The sequence below is a fragment of the Garra rufa genome, chromosome 3, assembly GCF_049309525.1.
Source record: "Garra rufa chromosome 3, GarRuf1.0, whole genome shotgun sequence".
In the NCBI taxonomy this organism is placed as follows: domain Eukaryota; kingdom Metazoa; phylum Chordata; class Actinopteri; order Cypriniformes; family Cyprinidae; genus Garra; species Garra rufa.
The window spans coordinates 6,350,064-6,367,073 of record NC_133363.1 but is presented as its reverse complement, the minus strand read 5'-3'; the positions used below and the strand labels follow the sequence as shown (position 1 = coordinate 6,367,073).

General features: G+C 32.9%; 1 protein-coding gene across 1 annotated transcript in view; it reads left to right on the top strand.

Moving 5' to 3' along the window:
* The first annotated feature begins 554 nt into the window (after window positions 1-554).
* Window positions 555-17,010, top strand: part of frem1a (Fras1 related extracellular matrix 1a) — a 34,513-nt gene continuing 18,057 nt past the window's right edge. Inside the window, exons 1-15 of the mRNA XM_073835609.1 lie at window positions 555-785; window positions 923-1,017; window positions 3,344-3,657; window positions 4,892-5,088; window positions 5,177-5,500; window positions 7,977-8,085; window positions 8,634-8,765; window positions 9,752-10,096; window positions 10,510-10,652; window positions 11,717-11,913; window positions 12,006-12,096; window positions 14,266-14,433; window positions 14,514-14,722; window positions 16,020-16,113; window positions 16,640-16,892. Of these exons, the coding sequence (XP_073691710.1) occupies window positions 555-785; window positions 923-1,017; window positions 3,344-3,657; window positions 4,892-5,088; window positions 5,177-5,500; window positions 7,977-8,085; window positions 8,634-8,765; window positions 9,752-10,096; window positions 10,510-10,652; window positions 11,717-11,913; window positions 12,006-12,096; window positions 14,266-14,433; window positions 14,514-14,722; window positions 16,020-16,113; window positions 16,640-16,892 (2,902 nt within the window). The remainder of the gene's footprint in view (window positions 786-922; window positions 1,018-3,343; window positions 3,658-4,891; window positions 5,089-5,176; window positions 5,501-7,976; window positions 8,086-8,633; window positions 8,766-9,751; window positions 10,097-10,509; window positions 10,653-11,716; window positions 11,914-12,005; window positions 12,097-14,265; window positions 14,434-14,513; window positions 14,723-16,019; window positions 16,114-16,639; window positions 16,893-17,010) is intronic.

Sequence of the window (17,010 nt, the reverse complement as noted above, 5' to 3'; positions counted from 1 at the left end):
GTTTTTACTTTTTTATATTTAATATTTCTATAGCTTTAATTATAAATAATAATAAAATGTTTATTATTTTTTTATTCCTTTTTTTCTTTAGTAAGTTTATGTGCTTTTTCCTCTTATTTTATTTAATATTTCTAATTAGCTTAATAATATTAGCTTTTTATTTTTTTATTATTATATTATATTATTGTTTTTTTCTTCCTCTTGTTATTTATGAATATAAATGCCACTATGCAGAAAATTCCTAAAAACATGCTTCATTTCCTTTATGCAGTGAAATATAGGACTTTTGTGTTTAGGCAAAATAACATTTTATAAGATTATTTTCTTCTCAGATATCACGTCTCATATGATGACTGGCGAGAGACCAAGATCCTGACCTCTGACCTGAAACCCATGAGCAATGCTTCTGATGGTCTCTCATTAGAATCAAGAAGCAGTGGAGATGACTTTATATGAAAACATTCACAGGACAGAGCAAGACCAAACAACACTTCCTCCAGTAGATTCATCCATTTCCTCACTGCAGAGATCCTGATCCACACAAACTCAACACAATGACTGCAAATCACAGGACATGTTTGCCTTTCCTCTTGCTGGGACTTTTCCTGCAGATTCACGGATCTTTGGTCAAAACCAATCTTGGTCTCAAGGTGAAGCGAGGACAGTCAGCCTTTCTGCAGGAGGAGGACTTGCAGTTTCATATATCCAGAACCAAGGACGCCTGCAAGCTGGAAGTTGTGCTGAATGAGCCCATTACACAGCGGGTCGGCACACTGAGCCCTCAGGTAAACACTCATTTCTGAATTCATTTGCTGTTTTTTTTTTATAAAGTGTAATTTTAGTTGTTAGTATTTTGAATTAAAGCAATTTTATTATGTATATTTTGTAATATTTATTACTCTTTTTTTTTCTTTTTTGACAGGTTTTTGACTGTCACTTTTTGGCTGATGAAGTGAAATACACTCATAATGGATGTCCAATTTTAAAAGAAGATATTGTTAAACTTCGTCTATACAGGTATGTTTTGCATGTTTTTGTAAACTTTGATATTATTATTATTATTATTACAGGACACTTAAAGGAGTAGTTCACTTCCAGAACAACAATTTACAGATAATGTAATCACCCCCTTGTCATCCAAGATGTTCATGTCTTTCTTTCTTTAGTCGTACAGAAATTATGTTTTTTGAGAAAAACATTTCAGGATTTGTCTTCATATAATGGACTTCTATGGTGCCCACGAGTTTGAACTTCCAAAATGCAGCTTCAAATGGCTTTAAATGATCCCAGCCAAGGAAGAAGGGTCTTATCTAGCGAAACGATTGGTTATTTTCTAAAAAAATAAATAAATAAAATGCGTAAACTCTGTGTATTCCGGTTCAAGACAGTAAGGTTATGTTGAAAAACCCATCTCATTTTCTCCTTCAACTTTGAAATAGCCCTACATCGCTGTTTTACCTTTTTTTGTAAAGGCCGTTTGACCGTCTTTGCATGTTCACTTTTTAAACACTGGGTTGGTACTTCTGCAGCGATGTAGATGTACGATTTGGAAGTTGAAGGGAGAAAATGAGATGGTTTTTCCACAACTAGCCTAACCCTAATGAACCGGAATACACAGAGTTCACACAGAGCTAGACAAGACAAGCGTTTAAGGTTTAAAAGTATATAAATTTCAATATTCTTAGAAAATAACCAATTGTTTCGCTAGATAAGACCCTTCTTCCATGGCTGGGATCATTTAGAGCAGTTTGAAGCTGCTTTTAAACTGTATTTTGGAAGTTCAAACTCGGCATAGAAGTCCACTATATGGAGAGAAATCCTGAATTGTTTTCCTCAAAAAACATTATTTCTTTATGACTGAAGCAAGGTTATTATAGTTTTCCTTTTTTAAATTTGTTTTATTTTAATATAGTTTTCAAATTTGCACTAAAATCGTTTTTATTAGTTTCATTAACAGTTTTGTTAGTTTTAGATTAGTTTTTATTTTGCGAACACATTTCTGTTTAGTTTTTATATAGTTTTAGTTTTAGTTTTTTAGAGATCAAATGGAGATCACAATTTCCCCGCGATTCTAAACTAAGGAAAATAATGTGAGACAAAATATCAATTGCTGCAGTCTATTTAAAAGCATTTAATTCATTTGAATGAATTATTAAATATAACTTAATACATAATATGTGTATTTAAAATATAATATTTAATACGCCAATTTTTTTCATTAAATTTATGAAAAGTGGTTTGAATGAATCAATGACTCACTAACTCATAAAAACATTAATGGATGAATCAGTGATTTCGAATCAATCTCTATTCAATGACAAATGCATTTTTTAACAGTTACTTGTTTCCACCTAAGTGGCGAAACAATGCAATTCCTCGGCTGGGATCATTTAGAGCAGTGTTTTTGAGCCAAGGTACATTTTTGATTGAAAAAAATCACAAGGCACACCAACAATCGAAACTGTAAAAAAATGAAACTCTGTAGCCTATATTAACAATATACAGCCATTCTTATCGAAGTGTCTTGAACAGGAATCAAATAAACACAAAGAAAAAAGTATTTTATGATCTTTCATATTTCTTCTTCTTTCAAATAAAAAGTGCAATTAACAATACTGTCCTACAAAGCAAAAAGGCAGTAGCTGCATTTTTGGTCAAAAATGATTTATTATCATTTTTATGACATTCAAGGCATCCTTTGTTATGTGACAAAATATCTTATCTCAAATGTGTGTGATTTCGCGGCATCCTCACGGGACGGTTTTAACATTGGATAACAGGCTGGATGACAGGATAACTTTAAAGTCATTTTTCTCAGTTCTGCACTCGGCGTAGTTACTGCCTTTTTGCTTTGTAGGGCAGAATACACAGTCATTCTTATCAAAGTGTCTTGAATAGGAATCAAACAAACACAATGAAAACAATCTTTTTTGATCTTTCATATTTCTACCTACTTAGTGTGAAACCTGGGCCTGTTTTAGGTGAAATTGAATAATTTCCCACGGCACACCTGACGATCTCTCACGGCACACTAGTGTACCGCGGCACAGTGGTTGAAAAACACTGATTTAGAGCCATTTGAAGCTGCTTTTAAACTGTATTTTGGACGTTCAAACTCGTGGGCACCATAGAAGTCCACTATATGGAGAGAAATCCTGAAATGTTTTCCTCAAAAAACATTATTTCTCTATAATTGAAGAAAGAAAGACATGAACATCTTGGATGACAAGGGGCTGAGTACATTATCTGTAAACTTTTTTATCTGGAAGTGAACTACTCCTTTTTTTTTTTTTTTTTGTTATCTTTATGAATATATAGATTTCATGTCGGATTTATCGTTTAGATTTACAGAGACAGAGACGTACAGTGAGCTGTTCTCACTCCGTGTTGAAATCATGGAGCCGGACTGTAACGTGATTAAGTTCGGATCACAGAATCTCGAGGTGCCAGAGTTTTACGGCCTGTCCAATGTTCTGGACGGCGACATTGTGTCCTTCCACTATGAACACCGACATAATATTGAGTGCACAGTTCGGGTGACTACTTTGGAGACACATCTTCCTGTTCATGGTCAGCTAGTCACTGGAGAACCGGAAAAACCAGAGGGGCCTAGAGGGGATGAACCAGACAGCTTTGTTTCTCTACGAAGACAGCTGGGTAAAATCAGAACAAACAATTTAACTAATTTACCAGATTTCCTACTTCACAAACACATCCAGGTTATCGGCATATGAGCAAAGGTACTCGAGAAATTATTCCATCTAGTCAAATATAGTGAAATGAAAGGCTGCTAAAAAAATATAAAATATTCCAATAGGTCATAATTTACTTTATAGTGGAAATAATCTTATTTTAGTGATATTTATATACTTTTATAGTATTTATTAATATTTTTAAGTAATTGAATTTTGCGTGTTTGTAAGTTTAGTTTTAGTAATTTTAGTACTTCAATTTCAACTTACTTTATTTCAGTTGTCTGCCAAGGCATCATGTCTAATTTTTGTTTGAATTATATTTATTTTAAAATGTATATATTTATTTTATTTTAAAGTTCATATATTTTCATCTAATATTTATATTTTTACTGTTTTAAATACTTTTTATTTTATAATTTATACATTTATTTAAATCTACTTTATTTCAGTTGTCTGCCAAGGCATCATGTCCAAGTTTTGTTTGAATTTTATTTATTTTAAAATGAACACATTTATTTTATTTAGGTCAAGTTATTGTTTTTTTTTTAATCTAGTATTTATATTTTATATTTTATTTTTCTAATTCATTTTATTTTATAATTTTTTAATTTATATTTTATATTGATATTTTATTAGCTTTATTTCAGTTAACAGGTTCAGTTAACAGTTGAGTTGTTTTAACTAACAATAATAACACTAGTTTTATATAACTTCCAACTTTAGTAAGTTTCCTTTATGCAGTGATTTAAAGGACTGTTGTGTTTAGGCAACAAAATAAAGTGTAATAATATTTCTACTTATTTATTTTTTATACATTTTATTTTATAGTTTTAAATTTATATTTATATTTATCGTTCTTAGCTTTATTTCAGTTAACAAAAGCAATTTTTAGCAAGTTTTAAGTTGTTTTAGCTAACAATAACAACACTGGTTTTATATAATTTCCTTTTTTTTGTTTTTCAAAATAAAATTATATATAAATTACAACTGAGATTCATGCAATAAAGTGCATTTTTTGGATTGGAGGGAAAATAATGGTATTTTTCTGACGACTTGTTACAATTTTACAAGTTGTTTTTGTATGACCTTTTATTTTATTTATTTATTAAACATTTTATGTTTTCAGAATACACGAAAATACTTTGAAAATACCTTGAAGTTTAATATTAGGGCATCATTTCTATGTCTTCCTGCAGATAATAAAGCCAGAGCTCACTGTAAAAGTGACGACTGTCTAAAGGGTCTTAAACTACTGAAGATCACTAAAGTGCCATGCAATGATTTCCTCTTGATGGGCATCCGTTACCAGCACATTGACCCTCCATCTCCAGACATTGACTACATCGCCATTAGACTGGACCTCACAGACACCCGCAGCAGGAGCATAATTCAGGTATTCAGATTATGCAGCCAAACCATGTTCTTATTACTGTGTTTTCACACTATGATTTTAAAACCAATTCTATCCATCTCCCATTCAGTCAGAGCAGGCCTGGATTCCGGTGACAATTAAGGATGCATTGCCCAATCAGCCGCCCAAGCCTGCTTTTATGTCCATGTTCATCTTAGAGGTGGATCAGTTCATCCTGACTCCGCTCTCTACGGCAACTTTAGACGCGGAGGATGATGAGACGCCCAAACAGAGGCTGGTGTTCAACATCACTAAAGCCCCTAGTGAGGGCTTCATAACGCACCTGTCTGACCACACCAAACCCATCTCCTCCTTCACCTGGACGGATCTCAACGACATGCTGATCAGCTACCAGCCTCCGAACTCCAGCCACACGCAGCGCAGGAACTATGAGGTAATAAAGCACACTTCATCGTACTTAAAAAAAATGCTTATTACAGAAATAAAATGAAAATTAAAGGTGCCATGGAATGGAAAACTGTATTTACCTTGGCATAGTTGAATAATAACAGTTCTGTACATGGACATGACTTTGAGTCTCAAATGCCATCGTTTCCTCCTTCTTATATAATCTGGTGTTTGCAAAAAACCACTGAAAAATAGGCTAATCCTAACATAACACAGACTATGACGTTATAATCTCTGGATCATTAATAGTCACGCCACCGGCATTTGCATAGCCCAATCATGAGAAGTTCTGCAGGTAGGCTTAAGAAAAAACAAAACTAGACAATAGTGAAATGGCAGATCATGGAAATAAATGTTATGTTCCAGGTTGTGCAGGAAATGTTATGTGCAGGGATGGGTTGGTGTCTGTACTCAGAAAGGCAAGGAAAACAAATAATATGCTCTAATAAAATAAGGCGAGCCACTGAAGGGACACGGTTAGCTTCTTGCTTTATAGCCTTTTACATTGCAGTACATAAGATTTCACTTTCCACATAAACAGAGTAAGGAGAGATGACTGCGCGGATGATGGTGAATGATTTGCAGATGCTAAGCATCACTAAAAAGCATCTAAACTGCCGCTGTAGTATAAGGTTACACAGAGCATGTGCGATCACAAATCTCAAAAGTAAAAGTAAAATGATTGTCCATTCAAAACGGCAGTTTCAATGACTTGCATGTTAATACCGGCTCGGGCTCTGTGATTAAATATATATGTGACCCTGGACCACAAAACCAGTCTTAAGTCGCTGGGGTATACTTGTAGCAATAGCCAAAAATACATAGTATGGGTCAAAATTATTGATTTTTCTTTTATGTCAAAAATCATTAGGATATTAAGTAAAGATCATGTTCCATGAAGATTTTTTGTAAAATTCCTACTGTAAACATATCAAAATGTAATTTTTGATTAGTAATATGCATTGTTAAGAACTTAATTTGGACAACTTTAAAGGTGATTTTCTCAGTATTTTGATTTTTTTGCGCCCTCAGATTCCAGATTTTCCAATAGATGTATCTCGGCCAAATATTGTCCTATCCTAACAAACCATACATCAATAGAAAGCTTATTTATTGAGCTTTCATATGTATATATGAAATATATTTCATATGTATATATCTCAGTTTTGTAAAATTTTACCTTATGACTGGTTTTGTGGTCCAGGGTCACATATGTTCCTCCATGTGTGAACTACTGAAATGAGCCGCTCTGTGAAACAGCCAATCAGAGCAGACCTGATCATTTTTATTCATGAACCTTCCAAATAAGGTAATAACAGACCATTTCATTCTAGGGACAAATCCTAGGGTTGTAAATGGACTGTTTCTGGAGAATTTTCCCCCTTGTCAACCCATATACCTTCTATGTAGATATCAGAGAACAATTTAAAATATTGTATCAGTGCATTCTATGACATGTTACATAGACTTAATTGTTTTTTACTATTAAATGAAAACGAATCTAGTTTAAATTTATATTAAATGCCATTATCTGAACTTTAGAGTGCTTATTTGAATATATTAGGACCTAAGTACATTTTTATATTTCATAATTACTACTGTTAAATGTATTTGTAACTACACGTTTGTTATGATAAAGTTACAATTAAGTAAATGTAAGTTATATTCATTTTAAATGTAATATTGAACATCAAAGTACATTTAAATTCATAATCAAGCATGTGTTAGTTAACACATCAGCATAGGTGAACTTCTTTAAAGCACAGCACAAGGTTATTAAGGCGAGACACTGCAGGTGAATAGGGTAAAAAAAAAAAGTTATCATATTACTCACCCAGTTGATTGATTACATTGATAATTGCAAGCATTTTTGTGTTACAAGTTTTCTAAAATGTTAGGTTTAGGGTTAAGCAAATGAGGCATTATTTAATTTTGCATTTACAAAAAACTAAACACTGGATGAAGTCAGTTTCAAAATTCTTGTTTAATTTGTTTGACATATTAGAGTCAAATGTTTTTACAAAAATATGTATTTAATTGAAATCTATTAACACAAATAGATAAAGTGCTATAAAAATAAACACTTAACAGTGTCTTTTGGGTGTTTTCTTTCCACTAGTCTGAGAAAACACTTTATGAAATACCAAAAAGCCCAAAATTTCAAACTTGACAGGTGCATAAAAAACTGTTTTTGCCTGCAGGGTCTCCCCTTAAAACATGATTTAAAATGTATTTTAGGCAAAACTTTTAATCTGATGTTTTTACTAAATACACATGAAATGTGTAAATTGTCTCTCATTAAGTACATTTGTTTGTGGCTTTTTATTTTATTATTATATTATCTAAAGTAATAAAAAAAAATTAGCATCTGAAGAACATAAATGCATACTCAATACAATAAAATTATACAATTGAATTGACATGATGTTAAACAGAAGTTTATTATTGTTTATTTCTACTAGGTGGAGTTTGAAGTGCATGATTTCTACTTTGAGAAAAGCCAGCCTGTGATTGTACACCTATCAATCAGAACAGCTGATACCAATGCGCCAAGAATATCATGGAACATGGGTCTGTACTGTGCATAATTTTCATACATTATACAGTATATGCATTCTGTATACAGTGCATTACGAAAGTATTCATACCCCTTCATTTTTTTTTTACGTTTTATGTTGCTACCTTATGTTAAACTGTTTTAAATTACTTTTTTCCCCACATCAATCTACACTCCATGCACCATAATGACAAAGCAAAACCAGAAATGTCACACCTTTATTATATATTAAAAATAAAAAAACTAGTAAGTAAATAGTCACTTATTTGCACTTATTTATTATTTGTGTTTTTTTGTCGATTTGAATGTTTTGCTTTCAAGTACATTTTAAATAATAGTTTTTTTCCTTCTTTCATTTCTTTCTTTTTTTTGGACTTATTTTCCATGTGTTAACTAATAAACTATCATAATAGATAGTTGTTGATACATGTAACTATGTACTAAAGTCCTACTCTGGTCCCAAAAAATACAATAAACTTCAGCTAAATGCATTTAATTTTAAACTATATTACATTTATGTAAATATCTGACAGTTTTCTTCGTATTTCTGTCATATTAATAGGTCTCAGTCTCTTGGAAGGTCAGTCTCGTCCAATCACATGGGATCAGTTTCAGATTGTTGACAATGACAACCTGAAGGCTGTGAAGATCATCACTGTAGACGGCCTGCAACACGGCAGACTATCTGTTAGAGGTACACATACAGATTGACTCTCTTCTACTGTCTCATTTTAGTCGCAAAACATTCTCACTATGATTGTATGTTTACTTAAGAAAGAATGAAAGCCTATTACTGCCACTTAATAAAAAAAAGGTAATTGCATTTTTTTTTATCTTACAGTTCTGACTTTTTTCTCAGAATTGCGAGATACAAACAAAAAACTAAAATTGTCAGAATTTTGAGTTGTTATCATGCAATTATGACTTTATAACTCCAAATTGCAAGTATATACCTCACAATTCTGAGAATAAAAGGTCAGAACTGTGTAAAAAATGTCAGAATTGGGAGATACAAACTCCTATTTCCAAGGAAAAAAAGTCATAATTGCGAGATACAAACTAGCATTTGCAAGAAAAAAGTCTGAATTTTGTGTTTTAATCACGCAATTCTGACTTTATAACTCAGTTACAAGTTTATGTCACAATTCTAAGATCAAAAGGCCAGAATTGTGAAAAAAATTCTGAATCGTGAGATACAAACTCAAATTTGCAAGAAAAAAAGTCAGAATTGCAAGATAAAAATAGCATTTGCAAGAAAAAATTCAGAATTGTGAGATACAAACTCAAATTTGCAAGAAAAAAAGTCAGAATTGCAAGATAAAAATAGCATTTGCAAGAAAAAAGTCAGAATTGTGTTTTTATCATGCAATTCTGACTTTATAAGTTTTTATCTCTCAATTCTGAGAAAAAAAGGACAGAATTGTGAAAAAAAACCACTCGCTTTTGCAAGAATTTTTGTCAGAATTTCAAGTTTATATCACACAATTCTAACTTTATAACTCACAATTGCAAGTTTATATTTATATTACTCAGTGGCAGAAATGGGCTTCCGTCATTACTAACTTTACTATTAACTTGCGATTGCAAGAAAAAAGTCCAAATTGTGAGATAAAAAGTAGTTGCCTTTTTGTTTTGTTTTTCTGTGGCAGAAACAAGCTTCTATATTTATCTCTATGTTAGGTGGAAAAGGTTTCATGTTCACTGTGAACGATATTAAGGACGGCGTGGTACGCTACCACCACGATGACAGCGACACGACTAAAGATTATATCGTCTTCCGCATTACTGATGGCTTCCATCAAACCAGACACAAGTTTCCCATCAACGTCCTGCCCAAAGATGACAGTCCGCCTTTCCTCATTACCAACATGGTGCTGGAGCTGTCTGAAGGTCAGACGGCTCTTTTGAGAGGATCTATTTTGCAGGCCTGTGATATGGACTCCAGCGATGACTACATCATGTTCAACATCACCAGACCTCCACAGGCAGGAGACATCATGAAGATGCCTGGTCCTGGAATCACAGGTGAGGAAAAAGTATTGAAGAGAAAGCTGTAACACACTCACGATACACCTCGCCAAATAAACAGTATAAACATCACTACATCAGTATGTGATAATGGACAACAAGTTTTCTTTTATGCCAAAAATCATTAGGATATTAAGCAAAGATCATGTTCCATAAAGATATTTTGTAAATTTCCTACCGTAAATATCACAAAACATAATTTTTGATTAGTAATATGCATTGCTAAGAACTTAATTTGAACAACTTTAAAGTTGATTTCTCAGTGTTTTCTTTTTTTTTTTTTTGCACCCTCAGATTCCAGAATTTTAAATAGTTGTATCTCAAATATGTAAAAATCTTATTCTTAATTAATACTTCTTGGGAAAGAGTTTCCTCAGGCATCCTTTAAATACTGTTTTTGACTTGTGCAGGATATCCTGTGGGCCGTTTTCTTCAGAAGGACCTCTTCCACTCCATCATCTACTATCGGCACTCGGGCAGTGAGGTGTTCGATGACTCTTTTGAGGTGGTGCTCTCTGACTTTCATGACCCTCCTAATCTCTCAGAGCCTCAGGTAATTTCTGGATAAGTTCTATAAATGTATATGAAGTAATATAAATGTTAGGAGAAAAACGTTAGGACAAAGTAATGTTTATGGAACATTTTTAAAACCTTATTAATATTTGATATATCTTCCATAATGTTCTTAGAACAACATGCTTGGAACGTCCTGATGATGATAATTGTACTTGATGAATGTTCTAAGAAACATGTTTGTAACCTTTAAATAAGACTATGATTACACACCGCAAAAAAAAGCTTTTCTTACTTAGCTTTTTTTGTCTTGTTTCCAGCCAAAATAACAAAAAAAATATTAAATCAAGAAGGATTTTCTAGACGAGTATAAATTATTTTCTTGTTTTCAGAAAAAAGCAAGTCAAAATTAAGTGTGTTTTTGCTTAGAACAGGCAAAATAATCTGCCAATGGGGTAAGCAAAAAAATCTTATTTCAAACAGAAAACAAGTTTTTCTTATCTCACTGGCAGATTATTTTACTTGTTTAAAGCAAAAACGCACTTAATTTTGACTTTTTTTTTCTGAAAACAAGACATTAATTTTAATAATCTAGAAAATCCCTCTTGATTTAAGAATTTTTTTGATATTTGAGCTGGAAACAAGACAAAAAATATTTAAGTAAGGAAAGTATTTTTTGCAGTGCAACATTTTAACATTCTTGGAATATTAAAGATAAACGTAAAAATAACATATTTTAGGTGAAAAAAGTTAGTAGAACTTTGTAAGAAACATTTTTGTAATCTTTAAATAACATTATAATCACAACAAAAAAGTGGACATTTGAACATTCTTAGAATATTAGAAATAAACAGTGAAACAATAACAGGTGAGAAAAGTTATTAGAATATTGTAGGAAACATTTTTTTTGTCATGATCCTAACAAAAAACCCTGACATTTTAACATTCTTAAATTATTAAAAATAAATCGTCAAAAAATGTTACAGTGCTGTGAAAACAGCGTTCCCACAACTGTTTTTTATAACCTGAACCTTCGCTTCTTTTAGCTGTTTTCCCTAATGCAAGTTTGCATATGGGTCTTCACTAACCAGGTGATCTTTGCAGGTCATTGTGATTCAAATCCAGCCAGTCCCTGATCAGCCTCCACAGGAAGCACCGGGTGTAACCCGGCACTTGGTCGTCAATGAGACGGATGTCATCTACTTGACCAAGCAGCAGCTGCACTTTATGGATTTGGAGTCACCAGATAGTGAGCTCACATACACCGTCACCACCCCACCTTTCTACACCACCACCTATGGGTACACAATTAAACCGCAAACTGCTTCAATTCAGAGTTACCTGCAGCTTATAATATGAAGTATTGACATGAGTTGTACGTTTTAATTTCCAGAGGCTCTGATGCAGGAAGGCTGTTTCTTGTTGATAGCATCCCAAAATTTACCAAGGACCCAAATGCCCCAATGCTGAGACTTTTCACTCAGGTAAATACTCTGAACTACCCCTATGAAAACTTATATACTTACAGTATACTTTTTATGTACATCTCAGAAATATACTTAAAATTTCTTTTAAGTATGGTTGACTTGTACTTAGAAAAAGTCTAAGTATATTTCAGCTTTACTTGTCCTCTGAGAAATGTGTGTTTTTATTGTTATACGCTAGGGATGCTATTGCACATCTTCTGTACATCATTTCCAAAACACAAGTGAAGAAGAAAGTGAAACAACAGATGCTTCCATTTGTAATCTAACACAATCGTCAGACATAAAACAGCATCTAAACCATAGATATGTAAAACTGTGTAAAGTAATGAAATAAAATGTCGACCCATGAAGAGGTAATAATGACTGTCAAGCTTTGGGGTGTTGATCAACTCCATCTGTGTTTTGATTAATAGTCTTAATAGATCTTAATAATAGTCTTTTTGGAAACTTACCCACATTGGCATTTTTGTAAAAAAAAGAGTGCATGAAGCTAGAATGAAATATTTTTGTTTACAAGCAGATACCCTGTTTTTTCTTTTGATGTTTTGTTCAGATATTCATATAACAAAATATATACAAATGAATCCCTAAATAGGGACATAGTAATATACTTAAAGTGTGATGTAAAGTTCACTTAAAGAAAACGTACGAGTATACTTGCAGTATAGATCTACTAAACTAGTAGTTTACTGAGACTATACTTAAGTGTACTAAAAATGCTGAAAAAGTGTTTAATTAGTAAACTATCAGTATACCTCTTCACTTTTAGTTTACTTGCAGTACAAACTGAAAGCATAAATGTAAACTAGTTGTGTACTACTGTTATACTTTAAAGTATACTTTTATATACTAGAAAGTGGGCCAATTTAGTCCCAAGGAGTATTGAAATAGTACACTTAAAAGTATACTATTAGTTCACTGATATTTGCATACTTACTACATAAAGTATACTTTTACATAATGTTGAGAGAAAATATGCTTAGAACTACCCTGGAAATCCAGAGGTCTCGCGAGAGCACAATTTGAATTGTCTCTGCAAGACACTCTGGCATCGAGCAATGTCAGACGTAAGCAGTTCTGGGAACCAATCAAATCAGTGTATGTGATGTTGGCGGGTCAGAGGCGAGCTAAGCTGATGACGACAGCGCTGCGATGTCTGGAATCATTTAGTAAACATTGAAAGATGGCTACAGATGAACACCAGTTGTTTGAAACGGCTTTGGCCGCTACAATGAACGAGTTAGACTTGGCTTTTCATATAAAAGAGGAACAGAAAACCGCGCTCGAATCGTTCCTTTGTAAGAAGGACTTTTTTGCTGTTTTGCCGACTGGATACGGCAAGAGTTTAATCTATAAGTTAGCTCCGCTGGTAGCTAAGCATATGGGGCTTAGTGAAAACTTTGTGATTGGTCGTGGTGTTATCCAATTGCGTGCAGTGAGAGTTTAAAATGCATGCTTGGTGCCGCCCCTCGAGTTAGACCCTTTTCATTGCTCGATGCCAGACCCTTAATCTTAATAGATTAGGGTCTGGATTTTTCCAGGCTAGCTTAGAACAGCATTCTTGGAACATCCTTATGATGGTATTTGTACTTGATGAATGTTCTAAGAAACGTGTTTGTAACCTTTAAATAATATTAGGATTACACACTGGAAAAAATGTTTTCTTACTTAGGTTTTTTGTCTTGTTTCCAGCCAAAATAACTAAAAATTCTTAAATCAAGAAGGATTTTCTAGACGAGTTTAAATTATTTTCTTGTTTTCAGAAAAAAAACAAGTCAGAAGTTAGAACAAGCAAAATTATCTGCCAATGGAGTAAGCAAAAAAATCTTATTTCAAACAGTAAACAAGGTAGTTTTGATCTCACTGGCAGATTATTTTACTTGTTTAAAGCAAAAACGCACTAGTATATAAAAGTATACTTTTATTTACTAGAAAGTGGGCAAATTTAGTCCCAAGGAGTATTGATATAGTATACTTAAAAGTATACTATTAGTACACCGATAATTGGTTACTTACTACATAAAGTATACTTAAAAATAAACTTGAACTTTACTTTAGTATACTTAATAAAATTTACTTGAAGTATACTTCTTTTTGGTAATGGTAGGGTTAGACATTTCATTTTCCCAAAAGCATCTGAAGCTGTACATCATCCTCTCTTTGTAGCATGCGGTCAACTACATGAAGATTGCTTACATGCCCCCTGTTGTGGACATTGGACCATACCCTCAGCACATCCAGTTTGTCCTGTCAGTGACTAACCTGCAAGGCAGTATGACCACTGGAATCTGCTTCAACGTAACGGTTCTGCCAGTGGATAACCTGCCACCAGAGGTACAGCAGCCTTCATCGTCCTAATTTAAAACAGACTGGTCATAGACCTTTTTGACTCTAAGGTTTCTTGTCATCTTTAGGTGCACGTGAAGCCACTGACGGTGGATGAGGGTGGAGAAAGCTGGGTGACTGAAGACCGCATGCATCTATCAGACCAGGACTCACTTCGGGACTCTCTGTACGTGGAGCTGAAGAGCGGACCTCAGCATGGCAGTATTTACCTTGATGGCACAGCCATGAGTCCAGGCCAGACTTTCACCGTCAGGGATCTGAAAAGCCTAAAAGTTAGGTCAGATGTGGTTCCTCATAGTTTGTTTGGGTTCATTGTGAACTTGTGGTTTTGAGAAACATGTTGTTTCAGACTGTTGTGAAGAAAGCATTCAAAATGCACTTTGTCTATTTGCCTGGAGATTGCATGTCTTTAAATTATAACGGCATTTTAGTGCCACGTTAAAAAATAAAAAATCTGAAGTTATGAGATTAATGTTGTAATATTTTGAGAATTAAGTCGAAATTAAGAAAATAAAGTCAAAATATTTTGAGAATAAAGATGAAATTATGAGAATAAAGTTGAAACATTTTGAGAAAAAAGTGGAAATGTTTTAAAAATAAAGTTACAATTATGAGAATAAAGACGAATTGTTTCAAGAACAAAGTCGAAATGTTCCGAGAATCAAGTCGACATGTTAATGTTTTGAAAATAAAGTTCAAATGTTTAGAGAATAAAGTCGAAATTACGAGAATAAAGTCGAAATGTTAATGCTTTGAAAATAAAGTTGAAATGTTTAGAGAATAAAGTCGAAATTACGAGAATAAAGTCGAAATGTTAATGTTTCAAGAATAAAGTTGAAATTATTAGAATAAAGTCAAAGTGTTCCCAGAATTAAGTTGAAATATTTTGAAAAAAAGGAAATTATGAGAATAAATTATGAGAATAAAGTAGAAATGCTTAAAGAATAGTCAAAATAACGAGAATAAAGTCGAAATATTTCAAGAATAAAGTCGAAGTATTTTCGAGAATAAAGTCGAAATATTTCAAGAATAAAGTCGAAGTATTTTCGAGAATAAAGTGGAAATTTCGAGAATAAAGTCGAAATGTTTGAGAATAAAGTAGAAATTACGAGAATAAAGTCGCAGTGTTTTGAGAATAAGTCAAAATAATGAAAATAAAATTGAAATTACGAAAATAAAGTAGAAATGTTTGGATAATAAAACTGCTCCCAATCCGGGCCATTTGCATGCGCAATAGGCTAGAAAACACTCTCAAAATATTATAACTTTAATCTCGTAATTGCTACAAATGAATTCTCATAATTTTGACTTTATTCTCAAAATAATTTGACTTTATCCTCAAAACATTTGAACTTTATTCTCAAAACACTTTAACTGAATTCTCGAAACATTTCAACTTTATTCTTGAAAATTTTCGACTTTATTCTCGTAATGTCTACTTTATTTTTTTGGCGTGGCACTAAAATGTTGTCGAATTAAAGGGTGTTTTCTCTACTATCTCTTTAGGTTAAATTTAATATACTGGTTCATTACCTCTATGTTATCTTCAGTTTTGACTATTTTTTTCTCAACAGATATCGCCACGACAGCTCTGAGACAGAACATGATAATATTAAATTCATTGCAACGGATGGGATAAATATAGCTGACTTTGTACTACATGTCAAGGTAATGAATATTTATCTTGCAATTATTTTTTATCGCAACTAAGCCAGCCAAAATAACTAAAAATTCTTAAATCAAGTTTGAGTTTAAATTATTTTCTTGTTTTCAGAAAAAAACAAGTCAGAAGTTAGAACAAGCAAAATAATCTGCCATTTCAAACAATAAACAAGATAGTTTTGATCTCACTGGCAGATTATTTTACTTGTTTAAAGCAAAAACGCACTAGTATATAAAAGTATACTTTTATATACTAGAAAGTGGGCCAATTTAGTCCCAAGGAGTATTGAAATAGTACACTTAAAAGTATACTATTAGTACACCGATATTTGTATACTTACTACATAAAGTATACTTAAAAATAAACTTGAAATTTACCTTAGTATACTTAATAAAATTTACTTGAAGTATACTTCTTTTTGGTAAGGGTAGGGCTAGACATTTCATTTTCCCAAAAGCATCTGAAGCTGTACATCATCCTCTCTTTTTCTAAAACACACATGAAAACATCTAACAATCACATGTTTGACAGGTGACACTAGTCAACGATGAGGTGCCAGTCCTCGTGCCAGGACTGAAACCCATTTTAGCCTGTGCTGAGGGACAGGAAGTGCTCATCACCATAGAGTACATCTGTGCCACAGATCGTGACAGTGATGACAGCACATTGATGTATATGATCGCCCGACAGCCGTATCACGGGGTAGTTCAAAGAAACGGCATCATTGTGGACCGCTTCATTCAGGCGGATGTTACTGCTGGACTAATTTCCTATAGACACACAGGTAATATGCATTCAAGTATATCTGTTGTCTTCGAAATATGGTTAAAGTACTGCTAAATATTTATGTTAAACTAAAATAACTTAAAATTAACTTATAATGTAGTATTGAATAACACTAG